Source organism: Carcharodon carcharias, chromosome 9, assembly GCF_017639515.1.
Source record: "Carcharodon carcharias isolate sCarCar2 chromosome 9, sCarCar2.pri, whole genome shotgun sequence".
NCBI classification, from domain to species: Eukaryota; Metazoa; Chordata; class Chondrichthyes; order Lamniformes; family Lamnidae; genus Carcharodon; species Carcharodon carcharias.
The window spans coordinates 92,215,296-92,235,104 of record NC_054475.1 but is presented as its reverse complement, the minus strand read 5'-3'; the positions used below and the strand labels follow the sequence as shown (position 1 = coordinate 92,235,104).

At 40.5% G+C, this 19,809-nt stretch overlaps 1 protein-coding gene across 2 annotated transcripts in view; it reads right to left on the bottom strand.

The window, feature by feature from the left end:
* The window catches only part of zgc:152774 (uncharacterized protein LOC553526 homolog), a 132,121-nt gene that overhangs the window by 77,606 nt on the left and 34,706 nt on the right, over positions 1-19,809 (bottom strand). For both annotated transcript variants that reach the window (XM_041194863.1, XM_041194864.1), the window contains 6 exons: positions 16,137-16,354; positions 14,004-14,151; positions 13,138-13,294; positions 4,734-4,862; positions 1,193-1,312; positions 413-516 (listed from right to left, as the gene is read on the bottom strand). In XM_041194863.1, the coding sequence (XP_041050797.1) occupies positions 413-516; positions 1,193-1,312; positions 4,734-4,862; positions 13,138-13,294; positions 14,004-14,151; positions 16,137-16,354 (876 nt within the window). The remainder of the gene's footprint in view (positions 1-412; positions 517-1,192; positions 1,313-4,733; positions 4,863-13,137; positions 13,295-14,003; positions 14,152-16,136; positions 16,355-19,809) is intronic.

Sequence of the window (19,809 nt, the reverse complement as noted above, 5' to 3'; positions counted from 1 at the left end):
TTGTTGAAGGCTAGTTTATTTTACAGTTTCTAGTTCTAATGAAAGATCTAATCTACATTTAGATTATTTTCAAATACTGAAAAGCTTGCTGTGTATTTACAGTATTTCCCATTTTAGTTTCAGATTTTAATGTTAGATGACATTTTCAAGTTTCTGTGTAGAAACCTGTGGTCCAGGAAAGCGTTTGACCGCCAGACACTGGCTGGGATTTTCCAGCCCCGCCCTGGTGGGAGGTGCGGTGGGCCAGCCAAAAGTCCATTGACCTTTGGCGGGACTGGATGATCCTGGCGGCAGGTGGGGCTGGGAAATCCTGCCCACTGTTTTTGTCTGAGGTTAGGGACTCCGTTCTTTTGGCGAAGGGTTTTTTCTCATTTAAGTTTTGGACAATGGTTTTGTGTTTTTCTGGTCTTACCTGTATTCTTTAGTGTATTCAAAATCTTGTTTATTATGCGCTGGTTTGAGAAAATTGCACTCAATAATTCCAATTACACCAACTCCACATCCTCTGCTGGTTGACTGGAGAAAAAAATGCAAGTAAATAATTGGTTTATTGTTTTACGCAGTTGATGTTTTCCAGGTGCATTGTCCCTTCCAAAAAAAGTTAATTCTTAATCAAAATATTTTTAAGGAAGAATTAGTTTGCTGTTCTACAGAACCTGGTACTTGAGAAACTTATAATTCTGAGTTACCATTTATGAAGTTAGACATATCAACTCTAAAACCATGCTTCTTTAGAGAAAGAGATATGAAGGTGTGCAGGTGGTCCACTAGGTTCAGGGATGAAATTAGGGTTGATGTTTGAAGAAGCACTAAGCCACACAGACCAAAAGGTCACAAGTTCAGTGCCTGACCTGTGTTAGCCGGCTTCAACTGTGCAACAGTTGCAGAGCTATAATTGATGTCAATGCTTCAGGTATAAAAAGAAGAAAAATCAAAGCTATGGTGTTGTTCAAGAACAAGATGGGGTCCCAGTGTTGAATGGTCTACTGACATTCACTATGTAGCTTCATATACCATGAATGGGTATTTTGGCCACTTATTGGAACATTAATGGTGTCCATGGAAATGTACCCCAGCAAGAATCAGCACCACCAAGAGCTAAAATTGGTTAAAAAAAGGAACATAATTTCAGCAGGCTAGAAGCGTGTTTAATTGATTTAAATACCAAAACATGTGAATATGAAATCCTTACCTTTATCTGGCATCCCACTTTCTCATAGGATTTGATAAGCCGATTTTTGTTGTACATCATTATCCCATAGTGCTCTTTGTTTTTACAGTTAAAACCAAAGGTTATTTTGACACGTTTATTCTAATCAAATAATTAAGGTAAAGAACATATTAGACATGGTAAACCACATGAGCTTGAGCACCTAACTGTAAGTGCCGTATATCTGCTGCATTTGCAAAGTAAATCATATTGAAAATTTATTTATTTACAGGATATTACAATAATGATTTAATCTGTGCTTTGAGTAATGCATTTTACTCAAAATAAAAAAGACAAAAAAATATATTTTTCAAAAGTATTTTCTACCAATTTTTTGTTAATAGCAATGCTCTGGGCATTAGGTGTGCTGGCAGTATCATTTCTCAGTGTACTTCTATGGAGCAGAATTGACATTTTGATTATTTCCTCTGCTGAAATGAACAATTTTAATAACTGAGACTAGGATTGTTTTCTTATGTTATTATGCACCTTTAATGCAATAAAACATTTCAAGGCACTCACAGAGGCATGATAAAACAACACAAGCCACATAATTATAACGTCAGATGACCAAAAGCTTGGTCAAAGAGTTAGGTTTTAAGAAATGTTTCACAAGGCACAAATCAGGAGTGTAATGGAATATACTCCACGTGCCTGGATGAGTGCAGCTCCAACAACATTCAAGAAGCTCGACACCATCCAGGACAAAGCAGCCTGCTTGATTGGCACCCTATCCACCACCTTAAACATCCACTCCCTCCACCACTGACGCACAGTGGTAGCAGTGTACACCATCTATAAGAAGCTTTGCAGGAACCAAGGCTTCTTAGACAGCACCTTCCAAACCCATGACCGCTACCATCCAGAAAGGCAAGGGCAGCAGACACATGGGAACACTACCACCTGGAAGATCCCTCCAAGCCACTCACCATCCTGACCTGGAAATATCTCATTGGTCCTTCACTATCACTGGGCCAAGATCCTGGAACTCCCTCTCTACCTGCACTGTGGGTGTACATACACCACATGGATTGCAGCAGTTCAAGAAGGCAACTCATCACCACCTTCCCAAGGGCATTTAGGGATGGGCAATAAGTGCTGGCCTAGCTAGCGACGCTCACATCCCATGAATGAATAAAAAAATCCTGGCCTGCTAATCAGGTAAACTTGAAAGCTACAGGGGTCTCTGTTTGACCTGTATGCCTGTTATGTATGAGGCAGAAATAAGGTTCCATGTTTGATGGCAGAGGAAAGGAGTTGTAAGTGGAACTTTGCTAATAATGAAGGCTGAAAGGCCAGCGCTTACTTTAAATGTACATCAATAGGTCAAAGAACAGGTAAGAGTATTGATTAGTATTTTATAACATAGTGTCCTTTGTTCTGCTGTGGTTAGGGTTTTCACATAATCAATTCCTCAGCCAAAGTATATGGGATACAAAAGTCTGTTGACAATGACAAACTGCATGATTGCTAGAACTAATGCCAGAATGCAACCTGTAACGCAAGCCAAGGAGAAATGGTATTTATCTCTGCAGAGGTATGCATGAATACATATCCCAGCATCCAGATAATATCGGAATTGTGTAGAGTCATAAAGCCTTAACCAACAGGAAAAGTAACCTCTATCTACCTTTGTCTTCCATTCTCCCCAGTAAACTCAATCCATGTTTATGTTCCTTAGGCTACCCACTGCCAGTACCAGAGCTACAACCTTGTCCATCTCAGTGCTGTTGGATTAAAGGGCTATCTCAATGAGTGAAGGGTCACTGCTTATCCTAGGGAACAATGTCACAGAATTGAATTGGCTAAGGAATGGCCTACCAAAAAACACAATGAGCAGTCTCATGCAAACTGGAGACAAGTATGTTGGATGGAAATCAAAAGTAGACACATCTAAGGGGTAAGCAGAGGCACCTTTTTAAGCAAAATCAAAGGCTCCTTTTGAGAAAGCAGGTGGAGAAAAATCAAGAGAAGGGAAGAGAAGAACAAATATGATTTCCTAAATACATGTAATTTCATGATCAACTGAAGCCTCCTGTCTACCTTCAGAAACAATACAGTTCTGCAGTATACAACTGTTTTAGTCATAATCTGGTTTCTGCCATCACCGGGATAAAAAAAAACAGAAAAATTAATCTGGACTATAGATTTGAATGCATGCGACCATGATTTGGTTGTGCTGTGCTTATGTGTATCCCCAGATGGCACTGAAATAGGAAGCAATATTTGTATCCCAATACTTATTTCACTGGGAAGAATATAAGTTAAGAAATGTATTCCTCCTTCCTCGTTATTTTAGTTCTATAAAGCAAGCATTCAGATGGAAGAGATTTTTTTTAAGTTAAGAAACCTAGGCAAAATACAAGATGCCACAAGGTTGAAAACTGGAAGTGAAAAGAAATTTCTGAACAAACATCAGTAACGTTTAGGTGACAACACTGGCATGTAAAATCTTGCATTCTTTAAAATGAAGCAATTTTTTTTGTTTTCTTTCATGGGATGTGAGCATTGCTGGCAGGACCAGCATTTATTGCTCAAAGAAGATGGTGATCAGCCGCCTTCTTAAACTGCTGCCGTCCATCTTGTGTAGGTGTACCCACAGTACTGTTAGGAAGAGCATTCCAGGATTTTGACCCAGCAACAGTGAAGGAACAGTGATATAGTTCCAAGTCAGGATTGGTGTTTGGTTTGGAGGGGAACTTGCAGGTGTTAGTGTTCCTATGCCTCTGTCATTCTAGGTGGTAGAGGTTTTGGGTTTGGAAAGTGCTGTCAAAGGACGCTTGGTGATTTGCTGCCATATATTTTGTATATGGTATTTAAAGGAAGTGAGAAGTTTCAGAATATTCACGTCTTTGGAAAAAAAGATTTAGAGCAAGAGAAGATGCAATTTAACACAATTCAAATACTGACAACGCAGGGAAGAAGAAAACAGTATATTTGAGCTTAGGAAGAACAGAAAGGTCAGTTCAGAGGAACAATGAACACAGTAGTATTGATTCAATAGAGACAAGGAAGGTAGTTTGTATAGTGCTTGTTCAAACATTAGGCTGATGCTAAATGCTGCATTATAAGTGCACAATTGAGATCTAGCAGAGTACTCAATAAACTTTGGTCTGGAATTTCCCAACATCTGTGCCATAGTAATGTGCATCTAGATATAGGCCATTATTCTAGTGCAGAAGTTCAAGGAAGCTACGTTGTGAGAGATTTATACCAGTTTGTATGGGATGCCAACATAGGTTATTAATGCCACTTTGCTGGAACCATCCTTGAAAACCTAATAAATGGATTATACAAGCTCTCACACACCACCCCCCACCCCCCTCATTCCACCATTCACATCAGCAGCACTCACTCATGATTGCAAAGGTTAGCTCCAGGCACAGGAAAGAGTAGAATTGTTTTGTCCCACTTAGCTGTGAGGGTCTGGAAGTTGAGCAGCTTTTTAAAATAGCAACAGCATATTGTAATCATAATGGCAAAAAGAGTGTACTGACTATTACTGCAAATCCAAAAAGGATACATTAAAATTAGGTCTGTAAACATCATATTCAACATGAGCCAGGCTCTTTGTGATAAGCTGTGCTTTGATTTTCTTCTTACGCAGGATAATCTGCATGCGAGGCTTCAGGTACAAAATGCTACAATATGCCTATCAAAAGATAAAGAAAATTAGTAGTTGGCTTACAATCTTGCAGTCCTCACCTTTATTCATGATCCTCATGACTTCTTGACACAAGTTGCAAGTTAATGCAAGACTTATTTTAATAAGTCAGGAAGCATCGCTGAAATAACATTTGTTTTACTAAACTGTAAACTTCTAAGTAAGATTTCAGTAAAGGTAAATAGTTACAGTGGAACCTCCATTATTAGCCAAATAGAGAGGATTTTCTCACTTCTTCTGCCAAAGCATTTTAGAAATTATCAGATAATTGAGAATCTCCAAAGTCTGTTCTTATTCAAACTTTGGTACAGAAATTAAAACAAGCACGCTACAAATAGCAAGAAACAACAGCAGATAGTGAAATGAAGCAAAATCTCATGAAAGAATGAATCTTGTGAAAGTTAAGGCAGGTAATCAGAATGATGATTAATGGTAGTGCAGATAATGGATATTCCGCTTTATATTGAAATTTTTGCTTTGAGATGGGTAAATGGCACTGTTGCCTCATGTTCCACCAAGTAACAGAAACTAGTTACTTTGGAGCAGCAGAGACTTCGAGGCATTCTTGTAGATGTATGTGAAATAATGAAAGGTTGGATGATTATTTCAGTTTGACAGATTGAGGAGAACCAGGGCACGTCCATTCAAAACATGCAAGAATAAGCTAGATGTTAGGTGGTTCTTTAGCCAAAGATTAGTGTAGTAATTATGGTTTTAGTTAGTGTGCAATGTACCTTTAAGAACAATATTTGCTAAGGAAGATCACATGATCTATAGTAACCAATGGGAAAGTAGAGTGGGCTACCTCATCAGTGCAGAGAAGGAGTTGAAGTTGAAAGCACACATGTAGTTGCTGCTACGTATATTGTAAATAAGCTTAATGTTTCCACCCATGAAGTGTCTGTGGATCAATCCTATAATTAATAGTACAACTTGGCCACCTCACAACAAACTGGCGACAAGGATAAAACAGGATTGAACAGAAGAAATCAAGTTAAAAAGAAAGGAAAATATACTCACCAGGTATGCTGTTGCTTAAGGTTAAAGAAGGAACAGGACCCAAACCTAATGGCTGAGAAATCCCCCAGAGCATTGAAAGAATAGCATTGAAGTTGCAGGACCCCTGACTGAGAGTCCACAGGGCGGGTGAGCAAAACATTGGAAAAGGGATAGAATCTGTACTTACATTTTAAAGTGGGCAGCAGCCCCACAGGTTCAGTGGGTTGGAGAGGCTGGCACACAGCTTGCAAGTTAAAGGGAAGGAGCAGCAATCAGAGCAGAAAGCATTGCTGCAGTTTTAAAATTTAACAAAAAAAAAAATGGCCCGATTGGACCCCAAGGCCGCTGAGTCTCCCGAAGTGAGGAATGTTCAACATCAAGAGACCCTGCAGAGTAAAAGGGAAAAACCCAGCAGAATCACCCAGAAAAGGGAGAGGAATCACTGCTGTGTTTTTTTCTGAACAGGAACGAAGTTTTACAGAGTTAAAAGAGAAGTCGACTCACAATGCGTGGGAAACACAATACAGAAAAGCCAACAGCTACAGAGAAAGCCCAAGTTTAAAAAAAACGGTGACTGTTCTTAAAGCAGCAATATATTTAGAGCGGTAAGTACAAGAAAAATGGCTATGGACAGACAATTAGAAGAGACCCCAGAGAGAGGGCAACTATGCGGAAGGGAGCAAGACCCCAGAGAGAGGGCAACTATGCGGAAGGGAGCAAGACCCCAGAGAGAAGGCAACTCTGTGGAAGGCAACAAGAGGCCCCAGAGGGAGGGCAATCCTGTCGAAGGGGATAAGACCCCAGAGAGAGGGCAACTCCGCCAAGGGCAACAGGAGACCCCATAGGGCGCACAACAAGAAATTAAACAGTTGAAAGAACAGTTGATTGTCCTTCAAGATCAAATGCAAAAGGAATGTGTCACCATTCAACAACATAAAGAAATGAAGACTGTCTAAAACAGTAGATTGGAAGCCCAGCAAAAGAAATGCAAAGAGAGCTCGGGGAAGCCCTGGTGATCAGAGGGGGCTCAGGGGAAGCCCTGGTGATCAGAGGGGGCTCAGGTGATCAAAAAGGGCTCACAAGAAGCCCTGGGAGTCTTGTATAGTTGAATACAACCAGGAGACAGGAGTTCTGATAAACTCCAAGGTAGTGCCAGCTCATTGAAGCTAGCTGTCTAGCAAAGAGGTGAAGAATCTGCTAAATGAAGCCAAAGAGGGTTTGGAAGCAAAAGTCGCAGAATTTCCCAAGAAGCAGACAGATAATGAATTTTTGGGTGACTCAGCCACTGAGCTCAGACAAGTTGAGCTTGCATCTAAAAAAAATATGGCCAACAGTGAAGTCAAAAAGAAGGCCGAGATTAAAGTTTGTGCTGGAAAGAAGGCGGCATATAGAAAAAAGATACAGAAATACTAATGGGGCCTCCACCCAGTTGAGGAGAAAGTGACAGCCATAGGAGAGGCACCTGCGCCAAAGAACGCCTCACTTCTCAAATCATTCCTTGGAATGATCAACTATTGTGGGTGATTCTTACCCAATTTGTCTACAGTCCTGGCCCCCCGCAGTCTCTACTCAAAAAGAACCAACATTGGTCTTGGGAGGCACCCCAGAAAGAAGGTGAAACAATTGTTGCACTCGTCCAATCTTTTAGTACATTATGACCAGACAAAAGAATCGGTGCTGACACGTGACACATCTCCCTATGGAGTGGGAGCAGTGCTCTCTCATCGGATGGATGACGACACGGAACAGTCAATAGGTTATGTATCAAGAACGTTCACCACAGTGGAAAAGGGATACTCGCAGATAGGAAAAGAAGGCCTGTCCATCATCTTTGGTGTCAAGAAATTTCACAAGTACACACACGTCTTTTATCATTTCAGACCATAAACCATTGCTAGGATTGTTTAGTGAGGACAAGGCTATACCACCCATAGCCTCAGCAAGAATACAACAATGGGCTTTAATTCTGGCAGCATACGACTATGCGTTCGTACACATACCTGGCAATCAAATCGCAAACGCTGATGCCTTTAGTCGTTTGCCTTTACAAGAAAATGATGAACATGTCCCAGTTCCACAGGAAATTGTTTTACTGTTAAATTTCTTAGATTCCTCGCTGGTATGTGCTCAACAGATCAGAGTCTGGACAAATCAAGACCCAATCCTGTCTCAGGTACCAGAACAAATGCTACATGGTTGGTCACAGGAGTCCAACAGAAGACATGAAATAACCAGCCAGTATGGCATCTTATTGTGGGAAGCATGAGTGATAGTTCCTTCAAAGGGAAGCGAACCACTTTTAATTGAACTACACAGTGCCCATCCAGGAATTTCCCAAATGAAAACCATAGCACGCAGCTATTATAATGGTCTGGGATGGATGACGAAATAGAGTGTCTAATGAAGCACTGTGTACAATGTTAGCAACTGCAAAAGTTGCCAGTGACAGCTCCATTACACCCATGGGAGTGGCCAAGTGGACCCTGGGTGCGACTGTTCCCAGGAAAGTCCAAAGTAGTCAATGTTTCTGCTCATTGTCGATGCCCATTCAAAATGGTTCGACATGTATGAGGTGAAGTCACCAATGTCAGCTGCTACAATTGAGAAACGACGTCAGAGTTTTGCCATTCATAGACTACCAGAAGTAGTCGTTTCTGGTAACGGCATGGCATTTACGAGTGCTGAGTTGCTTTATCAGCCTCAACGGTATCACTCATGTGAAAACTGCACCATACCACTCTTCCCCTAATGGATTGGCCAAAAGGGCGGTTCAAACTTTCAAGGCAGGCATGAGAAAACTAACTGGCAATTCCTTGGAAACCAAGCTAGAACTCCTTTTTCATTACAGGACTATCCCTTATACAACAACAGGTGTCACACCGGTGGAGTTATTGCTGAAACACCGTCTCAGGACGAGATTAAGCTTAATAATGCCAGATTTAGAGGGGAAGGTGGAAAGGAGTCAGGGAAGCCAGAAAACGAGACACGACTGGTATAGTCATGAGAGGAAATTTGCCGTGGGAGAGCCAGTATACGTGAAAAATTTCAAGAAGGACCAAAGTGGTCACCGGGTGAAATTAGTGCAGTGACTGGACCTCTATCTTACCACATGGAGGGGAAAGCTGGATCATTCGTAAATACGTGGACCATTTAAGGAAGAGAAAGAGATAAATCACCAAGAATTGGTTTCACCAGTGATCGTGACCAGGTCTGCGTTTCTTGTTGAGAACACTCAATCCAGGACTGACATGCCTAATGTTCCTATAAGAATTGAGGATGCAGAACTGCAAGTCCTCACCGAAGCACCTGATGGTCAGGCAACACTGAAAAAGGAGGTTCCTGACAAAGAATCTGAAGTTGTGGAGCTGCGACGTTCCACACATACCAGGAAACCACCTGAACGACTGAACTTGTAAATTCCTTACCCAACATATTATGTAGTCTTGAAAAATATGTACTTGTAAATATATGTATAGCCGAGTTAAAGGGGAAGGAACGTAGTAATTACGGTTTTATTTAGTGTAATGTACCTTTAAAAATAATACTTAAGGGATATCACATGATCTGTAGTAACCAATAGGAGAGTGGCACAGGATACCTCAGTCAGTGAGTGCAGAGAAGGAGTAGGAGTTGAAAGCACACATATAGTTGCTGCTACGTATATTGTAAATAAACTTAATGTTTCCACCCAAGAGGTGTCTGCGGATCAACCCTATAATTAATAGCACAACTCGGCCACCCCACAACAATTAGTGAGTCAATGGGGTGCATTGCCCGCTTACGTGGTGTCGGCTGACTCACTGCATGCCTTCAAAGGGGAGTTAAACTGGTCCTTGATCAGGACAAAGGTATAAAAGGTAATGGATTAACAGTTATCATACGTATGGTCAATGTGACCCCCTGGACTGGTTTTGATCACCTGATAGGGTCAGAGAGGAAATGTGCAGATTTTGTCCTCATTATTCTTCCTGGATGTTTTTCTGAATGTGGCTATGGTGGGTAGGAAATATCTATCATGGTCCTCAAGTTTCGGAAGTGTGGGACAAGCTTGATGGGCCAGCTGTTCTTTTCCTACCTGCTATATTTCTATGTTCACATTATTAGTGTAGTCAATACATGAATTAGAATTGGTAACTAACAAAACAATTGCATTGAAAGGAACAAAACTGATTTTTTTTGCCATTACCAACAGTAATGTTATTGTTCCCTGAAGCAGGTGGTAGCTGCCCAACCTTGCATAAAGTAACTAATGATCAGAATTTGGCAAAGGTGTACTATGGATAAGGAGTTGTTAGATGGGAAGTCGAGTAGTCAACCCTTTCACTTTGGCAAGGGTTCCACCAGAATGGGTAATTGGTCTCATGAGTACTGCTGCTGGCGACCAGGGAGAAATGCTCCTTGAACGTGTACTTGGTGCATGCAAAGTACCCGAGTTGTGTTGCTTTGCAATTAAACGATAATGTCTGAGCACTGTTGGTCTCCCCATTATTTGGAAACTGCGCTTCACTGCCAGGTGAGATGACGACGACACTGGGACCAACAAAAATCACCTAGAAATTCTTAAGTCCTGAGGTAGCAACTGGGGGTGGAAGAAATACAATCTGGAATGAGAGAGAGTTCATGTGATGCACTTGACCTGTTAAATTATATGCTTTGTAACAAGAGCCACGCTGCTTTGGAGGTTCTCTCTGAGAACTGAAACTCATCTGGGTTTGCAAGGTAGGCTATGGGAGTCAGTGAATTGATTTAGGTTAGGCTTGTTTTGGTTTTATTTGTTATTTTTAGAACTTGATGCTATTTGTTAAAAGTCATAAAATGCTACCAATTTAGTTCAAAGTTACTTATGATGTTTCAGTTGAACCAATGGAATTTACTTGGTGTTTCTCATTGTGATCAATATTTTTGAAACATCACAAATGTTTTTACTTAAACACTACTTACCCTTAAATCTTTTGTGCTCTTTCTTTGATTTATAAATTGTTATTAATGTCACCATAAACAGTTATACTTTTATTTTGGGATTGACCATAAAACCACAAGACCATAAGACATAAGAGTAAAAGTAGGCATTCGGCCCATTGAGTCTGCTCCGCCATTCAATGAGATCATGGCTGATCTGACAATCCTCAACTCCCCTTGCCTGCCTTTTCTCCATAATCCTTGATTCCCTTACTGATGAAAAATGTATCTCAGCCTTGAATACAATTAATGACCCAGCCTCTACAGCCCTCTGCAGTAAAGAATTCCACAGATTCACTAACCTCAGAGAAGAAATTGCTTATCATCTATGTCTTAATTGGGCGACCCTTTATTCTGAGATTATGCCCTCTAGTCCTAGACTCTCCCACAAGGGGAAACAACCTTTCAGCATCGACCCTGTCAAGCCCCCTAAGAATATTATATGTTTCAATAAGGTCACCTCTCATTCTTCTAAACTCCAATCAGTACAGGCCTAACCTACTCAACCTCTCCTCATAAGAAAATCACTCCATACCCAGGATCAACCTAGTGAACATTCTCTGGACTGCCCCCAATGCCAGTATATTTTTCTTTAGATAAGGGGGCCAAAACTATTCACAGTATTCTAGGTGTTGTCTAACTAGTGCCTTGTATAGTTTTAGCAAGACTTCCCTATTTTTACACTCCATTCCCTTTGAAATAAAGGCCAGCATTCCATATGCTTCCCTATTACATGCTGAACTTGTATGCTAGCTTTTTGGGATTCATGCACGAGGATCCCCCCAAATCCCTCTGTGCTGCAGCTTTCTGCACTCTTTCTCCACTTATATAATATTCATCTCCTCTATTCTTCCTGTCAAAGTGCATAATCTCACATTTTTCCACATTATATTCCATCTGCCAAGTTTTTGCCCACTCACTTAACTTGTCTATGTCTCTCTGTAGACTCTTTGCGTCATCCTCACCACTTGCTTTCCCACCTATTTTTGCATTATCCGCAAACTTGCCGATAGTACATTCACTTCCCTCATCTAAGTCATTAATATATACTGTAAATAATTGAGGCCCCAGCACTGATCCCTGTGGCACTCCATTAGTTGCAGGTTGCCATCCTGAAAATGCCCCCATATCCCAACACTCTGTCTTCTATTAGTTAGCCAATCCTCTATCCATGCTCATACATTCCCCCAACACAATGGACACTTAACTTATTAAGTAGCCTTATGTGCCGTACCTTATCGAGCACCTTTTGGAAATCCAAATATATTACATCTACTGGTTCCCCTTTATCCTGCTTGTTACCTTCTCAAAGAATGCTAATAAATTTGTCAGACATGATTTCCCCTTCATGAAGCCATGCTGACTGTTTGATTAGATTATGCATTTCGAAATGCTCTGCTATTACATCCTTTACAATAGAGTCTAACATTTTCCCAATGACGGATGTTAAGTTAACTGGCCTACAGTTAACTGCTTTTTGTCTCCCCTTTTTGAATAACGGTGTAACATTGGCAGTTTTCTAATTCTCTGGGACTTTTCCAGAACCTAAGAATTTTTGGAAGATTATTTCCAGTGCATTCACTTTCTCTGTAGCTACTTCCTTTAACATCCTAGGATGCAACCCATCAGGTCCAGGGGACTTTTCGGCCTTTAGCCTCATTAGTTTCCCTAGTACTTTTTCTCTAGTGATAGTTATTGTACTTATTTCCTCCACCCCTTTTGCCCCTTGATTATTTAGTATTTTTGGAATGCTATTAGTGTCTTCTACCGTAATGCAAAGTATTTATTCAAATCCTCTGCCTTTTCCTGGTTCCCCATTATTATTTCCCCAACCTCATTCTCTAAAGAGCCTATGTTCACTTTGGCCTCTCTTTCCTTCTTATATATTTAAAGAAGCTCTTACTGTCCGTTTTTATATTACTTGCTAATTTACCCTCAAAGTTTATTTTCTCCCTCTTTTTTTTTGGGTCATCTTTTGTTGGTTTTTAAAACTTTCCCAATCCTCTGGGTTATCACTAATCTTTGCCACATCTTTCAATTTGATACTATCCTTAACTTCCTTGGTTAATACTTGGTGACACTGAGACACTCAACTAAGGTAAAGGCAATAACATTTACAGTGGAAAAATGTCACATGATCAAATGTCACATGATTAAGTATCATGAGTGGCATCACATTATTAAATCTCCAGGAATACGTCAAACCAGATATAAAACTCTTAACGGAACGATCTATCCACTGCTCAATTAATTCTCTTTTCCAAACCTGCCGAACAAAAGCTTTCACATACAAATAGGTGCTGACCCTTAATGAGTAGTCACTTTCAGGTGTGTGCTGGTCCTGTCGCTCAGGCCGTCTGTAAGTTTTCTTCTTTCCTGCTACATCTTCACAACTGATATCTGGGATTCGGATGTCAAATTGGTCTGTTTCAAAATCCAGTTCAGGTTTCCCATCCTTGTTTCTAAAAGATATAAAATCCTTTAATCAACAAGAAAGGAAGTGTTGGAACTGATCCCTCTGTACTGTGAAAAGTCACGTGTCAGAAATGTTTCTTAGGTCAACGGTTGGGCAATACATCAACTGCAACAAGTTCTTTGAAATTACTTTGCAAAATTAGTTCACTAAAGTAGAAGATGGTTGCAGTCATCTGAAGTAAAACCCAGAGTGACTGATGGATATCTGGTTAAGGGCATGAATAAGAATGACAAGATGAAAATGACAACAAATAACAATGTCCAGAACTTGAGCATTGCTGAGAAAAGAGACATGCTGTCAAAGCTTTTCAAAAGAAAACCAGACACCTCTAAAGCAAAGATACTAAATTATTTACAAAATAACACTGGCAGATGACTGAGAGAGGGGATAGTGTGTGATATGAAGGATCCAAAAAAGAAAAATTAAATATGCACAAGAAATATTTTCCCTGTCTCACAACCCTGTATAAGACTGCTCATATGAAGAAAAGGACATGAGACATTTACATTTGCTAAATTATGTAACTTGCAAGTTTCTAGACAAAATGGAAACTCATTTACTTCTTTTCTCGCTAGAAAGGATGAGTGAGCAACAAAAGGGGGTGTCGGGGAATTGGTTAAACAGCAAAATGGTCTACAGCTCTTGAAATAATTTGGTAAAGGATTATTGTTTAAATTACTGGATTCTATACCCACCTTCTGATGTTCCAAATAATAATCCGGGTTCCTTTTTTGCTGAGGATTGCATCAAATTCTGCCAGCAGTTCCTCCTGTGATTTGAAGATGGAATGTTTCAAGATGGCCTCCAGACTTGGCACCGAGTCTTCAGTAACTATGAGGTTTTGTGCTTCAGTGAGTTAAGTAGTTTTCATAAGAATCTATTCATATTATCTCCCTAACAGCACTGTGGGTGTACCTACACCACGTGGACTGCAGCGGTTCAAGAACGCAGCTCACCATCACCTTCTCAAGGGCAATTAGGGATGGGCAATAAATGCCAGCCTTGTCAGCAAAGCCCACATCCCTTGAATGAATAAAAAAAATTTACTTTTCTTGGTAACGTATTTCACAATTTGATTACCCCTTCTGTAAAAGTTATCCATTTGACCTTCCTTCTTACATCTAGCTTTCCTTGCTATTTGAATCCTTCACCATAGTGAACAATCTGCCTGGAAGCAACTTTTCAACAGTGTGATACCTCCTTTCCTTTCATTTCACTCGACTGAATGATGTTTGGGAAATCAGAAATGGCACTGATGTTTGCCATGTGCACCAAAGTTTCCTTTGCATGAAAATCATGACAGGTCTCTTGATGGATACTCACAAGTGGTAGATGGCTAATGAACAGTCAGAGAGACCTGTGTGAACATGTTTGAAAATTATGAACTGCAGCTCACTGCAAGTCCTATCCATTATTTTTTTTTTAAAAGATGCAAGCAGGTCATGGTCCAACCCCTGCATCACCTCCCATTGTCCCCATTGCACCACCCCATCCATCCGTCTTTTCTCTTTTTCGGTCCTTCCCATGAACCTGGCTACTTTTGCTCTCTGGCCTTGCTCCAGTCCTCCATTTCTCAAGGACAATTAGAGATTAGCAATAAATGCTGGCCTTGCCAGCAATGCTCACATCCAATGAAAGAATAAAAAGAAACTGCTCATCTAAGTGAGGGGTGGCTCATTGCACCCACCCCCCTTTCAATTAAAGGAAAACATCCTTGTCCTACCTTGTGCTATCTAGCCATTCCTGTTGTTGGTTTCCTCTACTCTAGTCCTCCTTTTCATCATCGACCTCTCCCACTTTCACCGACCACCTGCCCCTGGTTGGGTTCAGTTATCCTCTTCACCTAAACAACTGCCCTTGAGTCTTGACTCTCCAGAGTCAATTTTGAATGTCCTCACCTGGGGTTAATAGGGCACCAAAAGCCTCAAAATGGGGCCAGTAGTCACACTGCTCTACCAGTAGTGCAGCCAGCTTCATCTTAAGAGGCCTACCACTGGCTGTCCAAACGCCTATCTAGTTTAATCAATAAAAATGTGGATATAGCTGAAGTTAATTACGTCAATATGCAGACCAGAGGTTTGTATGGTGTCCAAGAGAACATGATGATATTGTTCCTGAAGCTTGCATTCATCTTTGTTAGAACAGTGCACAAGGCCAATGACAGAACAGCCAGAGTTTATCTACTACATTGTTGATGTATACTTTTTTCTGTTATGTTTACTTATTTCTTAGAGTTATTTACGGTTTTCTTGTCAGCCCTTCTCTTAGTACTGATTTGGAAATCAAACAACTCTATATATGCAGTGGATCCCATCCAACAAGGAAAAAGTAAACCTGCTTGCCGTGGCAATTCCGCTCATTTGAAGGAGGGTTCCCCTTATGTGAGGAATCCATCCCTTCTAAAATCTAACATTAGCAGATTGTGGCTGGAAAAAAATGTTTAAACTCAGTGGAGCTAAGTTATACAGTGATGAAGTCCCTGACCATACAACTCGGTTTGCAAGAGTTAACCAAGAGTGGCTCATGTTCACCGGAATTAAACCATTTGCTTTATATAATGCATATAATGTTTCAGGGAGCAGTTCTATGGACTAAAGATAGCATCACACAGGAGATGTAGCGGCACTTAAACATTTAGAATTAGTTGTCCATTAAATAGGAGCTGTATATCATAACACTATGCTCAAGAAATTAGTGGGGAGCATTATAATAACATTTTGCATCACATAAGAGAATCCTGTGGAACAAAATAGTCCGATATTGAAGGAATCCCACTGAATTAAAATAAAATGAACTAAATATGAAAAATCCATCACATTAAAGGATATTATTCTGTTGGTTGAAAGGCACAATAGGGATAATGACAGCTTGTGCATTAATCTGTTCCAAGTAGGTCTGTGATAGGAGGCCCACACTTAAAGCTCCGCCATTCTTGGTGAAGACAAGAGCATCCTTTCCCAGCCTCATGGAGCCTGATTTAAATCCATTTCCATATACTCCTATTGGCAAGTGGCTTTTATTCCCTGTTTTATTAGTGAAGCCAAAGCTGTGAAATAAGATTCAAGGTTGAAAAATGAGAAAAAAAAAGACTTGCAACAATAAAACAGATTTTTACATACAGAGTTCATTCTACCTCAAAGACCAACTGTTGCAAAATTAACAGTTTCTTCCAATTCTAGCCAAGCTGGACCAGACCATTTTTGTAAGGGAAGGAGAGGGGATCAGAGCAGACACACAGGAAATTCTCAGCCAGAAAGTCCTGAGTTCCACAGGTTATTTGTCATTTAAATATATGTGAAATTCAATCCATCTCCTCAAATTGCACTTGTCACTTCTAAACTTTGTCATCAGTCAAGAAATCCACAGCTCTGCATGTGGATGGCTGGTTTGTCCCCCTGCCTCCATGTATCAAATTTATAAATAGGGAAAGGAGGAAAAAATAAACATTTTTTAAATGTTTGTTTCAAGAAACATCATTTCTTGATGTCTTCAGTAACCAACAAATTTACATCTGTGAAATTAAGCCAAATTCACAAATCAAAATTTAAACAAGCTTTAAAATCTAATGCTGACGTTTTTGTTTGTTCTTCCCCAATTTTCCTCCCTTCCATTCCTTTCATGCAATAATTCATAAATGAGTATAGTGTCAGAGATTTGGAAGACCCTTGCCCAATGACTACTCTTGCTGTATGAACTGTGTGGATACTGAAGTTGACTGGAGGCCAAGACCCTAACCTATTCGCACCTAACATCTGTCTATACACTTTCCAACAAGGATCAAAGGATCATTATTGGAAACTGCTTGATTTTTTTTCTCTTTCCTCCTCCAGGAGCAATGAGGTCAATTGCAGCACAGCCACTCTACCCTGGCTGAGATCAACAGATGCCACACAGACCAGCTATCAAACCTCAGAAGCTCTTTTGGTCCGTAACTTAACCTGTTTATCACAAGGTGAATTTTCCCACAAAATCATGATATACTTACAATAAGTTGCATTAAAATAATTATTTTAAAAGCTGTCCACGTATCTTAAAATAAAAGAACCGACAGTGGGGAAATTGCTGGGAGTAGTAAGTCTCTCTGGTTTTTCCTATTGTGTCACCGAGAGAGATGGGTCTCAGGCATGACCATACTTTGCATTGTGCAAATTAAATATTTTGCACATTAACATGCCAGATGTTATATGTATCCATTACGGGTAGTCACAAGATTGGAACAGTTATGATGTCTGGCTGGCAAGCTGGCCTGCAGTTTTTAAGCCACTGCTCTAAAGAGGTAAATGAAGGAAATGGTAGCTACAGAGAAATTGCCTGGGTCAGAGGATGGCTATTTTCAAGTTTCAGGTTCCAGATCAAGGAATGGCTTTTTAAAATTTTATTTCAATCTCGTTTTGCATTTTTTGCAAAGTGTGATGTCTTCTATGCAACACATACTACACACAAGATTTAAAAGATATGCTCCAGATACCACAGTTTACCAAAATAATACTAGAAAAAAGCCAGGTTTTTTTAGCTTGGGTGCTTCTGATCTGAAACCTGAAAGCCAAAAGCTTTAGTTCATAGAACAACAGGGCTTCCTGGTACATGGTGAGTTTCAGACGGAGCATCTGAAACAGCATCCTGGATGCAACAAACAGAATTTCAAATTCTAGCGACTATTCACACCTAGTGCAAATGAGACAAGTGCTTTTGGACTCTTGTGAGGGGGTTGATGGGTGGGGGTTGAAATTTGATACTGAATAATAGCTAACACTGTAGCCAAGCTTTTAAGAGGAAATACAGACACCAAAAATGACAACAAGGGAAGCAGATTTGAAAGGTTATGGAGAACAACTGGTTTAGCCATCCACCACCAGATCTGGCTGCACCACTAAAACATCGATTCTGCTCTCATCTGCTAAAACTGCTCACAATTTCAGTATCATCCTGAAATGCAAAGATGACCCCAGCTTCTTTTCTCCCTGGCAAACTTAAACCTCTTTCCCTGTCCCCTCCACACTCAACTCCAACAATAAATGTGAGGACCTCACGGGCTTCTTCTTTGTCACTATAATTGAGACAATCTGATCAGCTGCCTCTGCCCACATTCCTCCATTCCTTTATTGCTTCTCCCTGGCCCAGCCCTGAACTTGCAGGGAGGTTTGCTCATACTGTTGGGGGGAATTTAAACTAAATTGGCGGGGGGTGGGATCCTGAAAAGTAGTTCAGAGGGAGAGAAGCTAAGATGGAATTAAAAGTTAAAACGCTAGTAAGTGAGTCTGGAAGGCAGGGAAAACATAGGCTAGAAAAGAAAGAAGTGAGTTTAGTAAGGCTAAATGGAATATATTTTAATGCAAGGAGCATGAGGAATAAGATAGACGAGCTGAGGGCACAGATAGGCACGTGGGAATGTATCATAGTTAAGACCGAGACTTGGCTAAATAAAGGGTAGGATTGGCAGCATAACATTCCTGGGTATAGGGTATTCAAACAAGATAGAGGTGGGGGGGTCGCAATATTGATCAAAGAATCATTAATACCGGTCAGCAGGGATATCATCTTGGAAGGATCATCAAATGAGGCCACATGGGTTGAGGTAAAAAAACACAAAAAGGGCAAACATGTTGTTGGGTGTATTATAGGCTCCCAAACAGTCAGGGAGAGGTAGAGGATCAGATATGCAATCAAATTTCAGAGAAGTGTAAGAATAATAAGGCAGTAATAGTAGGGGATTTTAACCACTCAAATATTAACTGGGATAATTTTAGTGTGCAAGGTAGGGGGGGAGCAAAATACCTAAATGCATCAGGGGAAATTTTTTATCCAGTACATAGAAAGCCCAACAAGGGAGTAGGCAGTTCTGGGCCTAATTTTTGAAAATGAGCCTGGGCAGGTGGAAGGCATATTAGTACAGGAGCATTTTGGAGATAGTGACCATAACTCAGTTACATTTAGGATAGTTATGGAAAAGGATAAGGTTGGGCCAGGAATAAAAATTCTAAACTGGGGACAGACTAATTTTACTAAGATGAGATACGATTTGGCTCAAGTGGACTGGGAGCAGCTACTTGCAAATAAAACTGTGTTAGAGTAGTGGCAGGCATTCAAGAAGGAAATAGTGAGAGTACAGGGCAAATATGTTCCCATAAAGACAAAGGTGGGGGACCAAGTCTGGGGAGCCCTGGATGTCAAGGGGCATAAAGGTTAGGATTAAGAAAAAAAGAGAAGCTTATGGCAGATACTGAGGGCTCAATACAGCAGAATCCCTAGTGGAGTGTAAAAAGTGCAGGGGGGAACTTAAAAAGGAAATTAGGAAAGCTAAGAGAATGCATGAGAAAGCATTGGTAGGTAGAATAAAGGAAAGCTGAAAGGGTTTTTTAAAATATATAAAGTGCAAGAGAATAACTAGGGAAAGTGTAGGGCCAATTAGGGACCACAGAGGTAAGCTGTGCATTGACTCTGAAGACATGGGTACAGTCCTCAATGAATACTTTGCGTCGGTCTTCACAATGGGAAAGGACG